The 7,119-nt window shown below is 37.5% G+C and overlaps 1 protein-coding gene across 1 annotated transcript; it reads left to right on the forward strand.

The window, feature by feature from the left end:
* Positions 1-2,985: 2,985 nt before the first annotated feature.
* LOC135057404 (homeobox protein pv.1-like) lies at positions 2,986-6,732 on the forward strand. The gene is made up of 3 exons (XM_063963295.1): positions 2,986-3,238; positions 4,285-4,559; positions 6,262-6,732. The coding sequence occupies exons 1-3, from the start codon at positions 2,986-2,988 to the stop codon at positions 6,559-6,561; spliced, it is 828 nt and encodes a 275-aa protein (XP_063819365.1). The 3' UTR covers positions 6,562-6,732.
* The last annotated feature ends 387 nt before the right edge of the window (positions 6,733-7,119 follow it).

The raw sequence follows: 7,119 nt of genomic DNA on the forward strand, positions 1-7,119 counted from the left end.
ATGTGACTTTATTATTTACTATTAACACTGTCCAGACATCAGTAGACTGTGTTATGTATTTGCCCCTTCATAAAAGCACTATATTGTGTATGTATTGGGTACTGTAGCATTGTTACTAATAAGACACATCTCCCGATATAAACCAGGGAAAAAAAACTACTGGTTTCTTACAGTGCCAGCCAGGCACAAATAACTACTGTACTCCCCTGACATAACCTTAGCACATATACTTTCCCCTCACACCTGGACTCATCTAGCGGTGCATTAGCTGAGCACACTAAGCAAACGGCAACTTTTACCCAGGGTCATTTATGTGTGCGTCTGGTACAAAATGTCTCCAACCGTCATCCGTCGCCCTGTATGTTCATATACACTACATATATATCTCATGGGCTGACTTCTGCTTATGGCACTGACTTTATGTGGCTGATCTTAGCCTATATTCTATGCTACCTGTCTCTGGAACCCTATATTCTATGCTACCTGTCTCTGGAACCCTAGATTATATGCTACCTGTCTCAGGAACTCTAGATTCTATGCCACCTGTCTCTGGAACCCTAGATTCTATGCCGCCTGTCTCTGGAACCCTAGATTCTATGCTACCTGTCTCAGGAACTCTAGATTCTATGCCACCTGTCTCTGGACCCCTAGATTCTATGCTACCTGTCTCTGGAACCCTAGATTCTATGCTACCTGTCTCTGGAACCCTAGATTCTATGCTACCTGTCTCTGGAACCCTAGATTATATGCTACCTGTCTCTGGAACCCTAGATTATATGCTACCTGTCTCTGGAACCCTATATTCTATGCTACTTGTCTCTGGAACCCTAGATTCTATGCTACCTGTCTCTGGAACCCTAGATTCTATGCTACCTGTCTCTGGAACCCTATATTCTATGTTACTTGTCTCTGGAACCCTAGATTCTATGCCACCTGTCTCAGGAACTCTAGATTCTATGCCACCTGTCTCTGGAACCCTAGATTCTATGCTACCTGTCTCTGGAACCCTAGATTCTATGCTACCTGTCTCAGGAACTCTAGATTCTATGCCACCTGTCTCTGGACCCCTAGATTATATGCTACCTGTCTCTGGAACCCTAGATTCTATGCTACCTGTCTCTAGAACCCTAGATTCTATGCTACCTGTCTCTGGAACCCTAGATTATATGCTACCTGTCTCTGGAACCCTATATTCTATGCTACTTGTCTATGGAACCCTAGATTCTATGCTACCTGTCTCTGGAACCCTAGATTCTATGATACCTGTCTCTGGAACCCTATATTCTATGCTACTTGTCTCTGGAACCCTAGATTCTATGCTACCTGTCTCTGGAACCCTAGATTCTATGCTACCTGTCTCTGGAACCCTATATTCTATGCTACTTGTCTCTGGAACCCTAGATTCTATGCTACCTGTCTCTGGAACACTAGATTCTATGCTACCTGTCTCTGGAACCCTATATTCTATGCTACTTGTCTCTGGAACCCTAGATTCTATGCTACCTGTCTCTGTAACCCTAGATTATATGATACCTGTTTCAAATCATGTTAATTTGCAGATCATGCAAAAAAACAAAACAAAACAAAAACACTAATTTTATTTCTGATATGTTAAAACTTCTACAACCTCTTGAGCAAGTTAACCATAAAACCTTTTAATCTATATATGGCTATATTCTATATACTATCCATAGTTATTTGGAAAGGCAGCTTTACAAATCATACAAAATACAGATAAACTTAATAAGCATTGGAGGTAATTATAGTGTATATTTATTTATTTATTAACAGTTTCTTATATAGCGCAGCATATTCTGTTGCGCTTTACAATTAATACAACAGTAATAGAACAAAACTGGGCAAAACCAGACAGACATAGAGGTAGGAAGGCCCTGCTCGCAAGCTTACAATCTATAGATCATGGTACAACACTCTACCAGCAATAATAATAATAATAATGGACCATAGTTTCCACTTCAATGTCAGTCTTTATATGTAACATTCTATACCATATGTTATCATGTAACGCTATGGAAAATGATGCTGCTATATTAATAAAGTTAAACATTTTTGCACAATGGTGGAAATGCGTAGACTCCCTTCTTTAGGTCATTTCTAATACTCAGAGAAGTCACAACTAGGAAACTCTCACTCACCATGTTCCTCCTCCAATCTTTATTGTTTATGTTTGTACCTCATTTCTTACCTACAGTCTACCTTATATTACTTATGTATCACATTGGTCTATGTACGAGTATTTGCCATTGGACCTTGGTGCTGGTGTGTTTTCTCTGCTTTCCCCTTCCCCTGGTCTTTCCTGTTAGAATGATACTCTTAGTTTTCCCCCTAGTATATTCTTTGTTGCCCACTACTATGTAAGACAGGAGCTTTTCAAGCTTTTGTTTTACAGTATATTGCAAAAAATGTTTCAATAAAACTTTATTAGGTTTAGAAAAACTAGCAATACAAACTGGCATTGCTGTGCTCATTCTACTCATTTGATTATGTTTAGATTACTCCCTTCCCTCAATGATAATTAAATATAAAAGGATCAAAATGTATAAAGTACAATAGACTCATTTTATCCCTTTGCCCTTAAATAAAATGGAGATATGAAAAGCAAACAGAGCAAGTGGGATGAGCTCTGGTTTCTCTGTTGTCTATCTATGGGAATTAGGATACAGTAATATGCTATTAGCGCAGACTAAAACCCCACTATAAAATCACCAGGTGACAATAGCAGTCCTGCAGACTCACTGGAGCCAGGTCCAGGGACATTTGTTAGAAGTGAGAACCTGGCTTGGTAACGTTAATTAGTCGCCTTTCATAGCTATTATCCCTGGTTTTTGTGCCTCCTTTGATGTGGTTTGCATTAGCATATCCAATGACCTATAAAGAGACTAAGAGCATAGCACAGAGCAAGATCTAAAGCACACACAACAAGCCAAAGCTGGTAGCTCCAGCTGATACAAACTGGACTTCAGCATGGTCAGACAGAGCTTCTCCATAGACTTTATCCTCACTGGCAGTAAAGAAGAGGCACTGGCCAGTAAAGTAGCCTCAAAGCCTCATATTCCTTGTGTGCCACAGCCGCAGCCTCCTTGTAGACATTCTGCTAGATCCATCCAGCCCAAGCGGAAAGATAGTCATGCGGAACCTTCTGGAGATACTGAGCCCTTCAAGAGCTTTCCTGAAAAACATGTTACTTGCCTACAAAATGGTGTCTCTTCCCTAATTGGTGAGTCATTTGCTTTTACAAATAAGCTTTTAAACAAGTCTGTATTATTTAGAAATTGTTTAACACATTTTTTTTTTCCATCACACTGTATATGAGTTATATTGAATTCTGGCCATTTAATTCAAATATCTTAAATGAATAGTTCAAGATTCAGTTATTTAATTTTTTGTTTCTTTTTTTAAACCATGTCTTCTTACAAGTTTTATAGATTTGTTTTTACAAGGTTAGATTGTCATGGTTTTATTAGCTTGAAAGAATTATGTAGATAATTATCTTTTTAAACCAAACATTATTGAAACCTACACACCTACAGTATTGGAATTAGCAACTAGGTTTTAGGGCAGGAATTTAATGTATAAGAAAAACACAAATTTCTTTCAGATCTTAAGAGTAGATCACAACTTTTTCTTAAGCAGTTCAATCCACTGTTCTAAAGCTAGACCACCTATACTGATCTTTGTATACCGATTTGTGAGCAGAACTGAAATAGAACAGTTTCACCATAAGTGCTTAGGGAGCAGCATAAAAATACTGTAGTTTTATATTGAGTTTGTTTCCATTTTCCCTTTCAACTTCTTTTTATATGGTTGAGACTTTTTTTTTTTTTTACTGGTAAATATAACCGAGTAGGTGGTGTCTTAAATAAAGGGGTACACATTACTAATTTACTGTAGCTTGTACTTACAAAACCTAAAGCTCAGCCATCTCTGAAAAAAATTCTACAATCAAAGACTCTTACTTCAAATACATTTTGGGTAGCCTATATTGTGAATTGCTATGGAAGGTTGCCATTGTTTATTCAAAATGAATGTTTCTAAATGAAAAAATAACAAATGTATAATACTAGGCAGCCTTTTGCTATGGCAACTTTTGCTTTTATAGCATGCTTTTATAGCATGTTTCTCCAATTTCTAGTTAATATTATTGCAGGACTGGGAGGGACGGGGAGTTCATTGAGTGCTGAAGATTGACACCATTCCAAAGCAATCAGGCTATATTGTATGGAGTGTTTACATTAATGCATTATGTTCTTATTGCCCCAACAGCTTCACACAGAGGTTGGGTAGGTGCAGATGAGTTAACGCCCAGTTGTTCTGAGGATGAGTGTGAGCAGGCAAGTTCTCACAGTTCAGAGAGTGGTCAGCCAGAAGAAGATGACCATGGGGGGACCAGCCCAAAGAGTGATCTGCAGCGCAGGATGAGGACAGCTTTCACCTCCCAGCAGATCTGCAAGCTTGAAGAGATGTTTAAAAAACAGCGGTACCTAGGCTCATCGGAGAGGAAGAAGTTAGCAAGTACCCTTCAGTTATCTGAAATACAGGTATCTATTCTTAGAAAACAAATGAATAACTGCCCCAAGTCTAGGAGATATTTTGTTCAGAAATTACATTGCATAGTAAAGCCAAGGATGTTTTGTATGTTGCATCACAGAATGACCACTAGAGGCACTGTGTCCATAGATATTAACTTTTACTTTAACCTTGAAAGCAGTATAGCATATTCTATTCATGTTCTCAAATTCCCAGGTATTACTATTATTATTTAATTAAATAATATTTTATTTAATAAAATAAAGCTGCATGCCGGACAAAAGTTAAAAGAATATATGGAAATAAAAAATATTTTGTTCTCTTCATTTACTTTTATCCCATTTTTTGTTTAGTACTGAAAGTCAAGTTTGCATGTTGAATTAATTAGATTTAGATATATTATCATGTAGGACTCTCCTGGCAAAGCAAATCTGAATCATATTGCTTTCTTTGTACGGTATTTCCATTTCTGTTTGACGTACAAAAGATACTGCTTTTAAGGTCAATTGATGTGTAGCATTTCTATGTGGCCACTGGGGGCACTGTTCTATTACACTTTAAGGCAGTGTTACCATAGCTATGAAAACTTATAAGCCAATTCATGCTGATAAATGAAAAATATGCAGCAAAAGTATATAGCTTGCAACACAGGGGCGTAAATTTAACCATGTAGCCCGGAATGTAAGATAAATTGTAACATTTAAATATCCACACTGAAATGTCTCTATACCTTGACATAACTTGTATTATTTGGAATTAAATGTACTAATGCTGACTTATTATACATCTTTCACACATGCAACTTGAGAATTTGCCAGGTCTAGCAAGCCGGCAAATTCCCGGGTTTCCGCTTTACCCTGTTCGTGAACAGAGTTGCGGACCCTAGTCGTTTCCTTTCACACCTACAGAAAACCTGAGTCAATGCACGTTCATGTGCAAAAACCCGGGTTTTAGATGTATGTGTAAAAGGGGTATTACTATTTTTTTTTGCCCTTGGATTCAACAGATAAGCTTATAGTTCTATACTTTGGAAACAATTATATACTGTAACCATTGTCTAAGAACAATACAAATGAACAAATCATTAAGTTTAGTTGTCATTTAAACTATATCAGTAAGAAATTTGCCTTGGGGGTTGAACATACATTCTTGGCATATCTATCTGAATATATAATTACTTTACAGACAAAACTTTTATAATTTTAGTACATTCCTTCCACAAAGAGTGCTGGAAAAGTTTAGGAGAGCTACAGACATCAAGTGCAATTTTAAGTAATGTGCTCTGTCAAAGTGTGGAAACCTTCATTCATCCAATGACCTGAGTGTACAGCTATTATATTACTATACACACCAACACTATAGTGGAGCACTGATGGTGGGAAACCTTTATTGTCTTGGAGTTTTTGCTTAATTTTGGAGCTGGCATTTCCTCTATAGCAAGCAGCAATGTGGGGTTTATTATATTAGTTTCTTAAGGTGATCTTATTAGATGTAGAGTCAATGCTTTATTTATACTATGCTAGTACTAGCCCGTCAAAATGACGGAACAACATAACCGTAATGTCGGCACCGACGGCTGTGCCCGCCTGAATGGAGCATTCATTTAGTTGGACATCTAGTGGCTGCTGGCTTGTAAAACACTTGAATCGCCCCCATGGAGTATCAGAAGTCAATGACTGTATATCTAACTTTTTTTGTTGTTATTATTTACAGGTCAAAACCTGGTTTCAGAATCGAAGGATGAAGTTGAAAAGACAAATGCAAGACCACCAGCATCGTCTTAGCACATCCTCCGCCCATTACCCTCACCCCATCTCTTACTATCATGGACCTCCAGTACCAGTCAACAATATGCACTTTTACCCAACCCAGGCTCATTCATACCAACAGCCCGCAGATTCTCCATATCACCCAGATCCGCGCTTCCTATCCCTGCCTGTGCCGCACCAGTTTATCATGAACAATGCCCAACCTGAACAATATAATCCCTTTTACAGTACTCAGCAAATGTAGCACATATGTGAATTCTGTGTTTATCACAAAATCGTGAATTTAGTTTTATTATGCTGCTGTTTATTTGTTTGTTTTTTTTTATAATTATTTAAATTATAATGCAGAAATATATAAACTAAAATTGTAAAATATTGGCAATATGTGTAATATAAATGTAAAATGTACAGTAAGAACCTGAACATTCTTAATCCATTTGTTTTGAATGTTCAGTATTAAAACTAATTATCAAGTTACTATACAGACAAGTCCAGTGGTGTCATTACTTGTAATTGCCATCACATAAGCAGCAGTAGTAGTACATACACACAACTGCATATCAAAATAAATTATATACCTCTTGTAGTCAGGGCCTGTGCAAGGTCTCTCTGCACCCTAGGCAAAGCTTCAGTCTAGCGCCCCCTAACCTGCAAAGCCACCACCACCTCCCATGAATTGCATCATTATACATATACAGAGAAAAGTACAACACTCAAGGACTTTTAAATTGATAAAGTATATTGTTAACGACTTTGTTCACAATATACATTCACTTTAAAAGTCCTTGAGTGCTGTCAATTC

Source organism: Pseudophryne corroboree, chromosome 3, assembly GCF_028390025.1.
Source record: "Pseudophryne corroboree isolate aPseCor3 chromosome 3, aPseCor3.hap2, whole genome shotgun sequence".
NCBI classification, from domain to species: Eukaryota; Metazoa; Chordata; class Amphibia; order Anura; family Myobatrachidae; genus Pseudophryne; species Pseudophryne corroboree.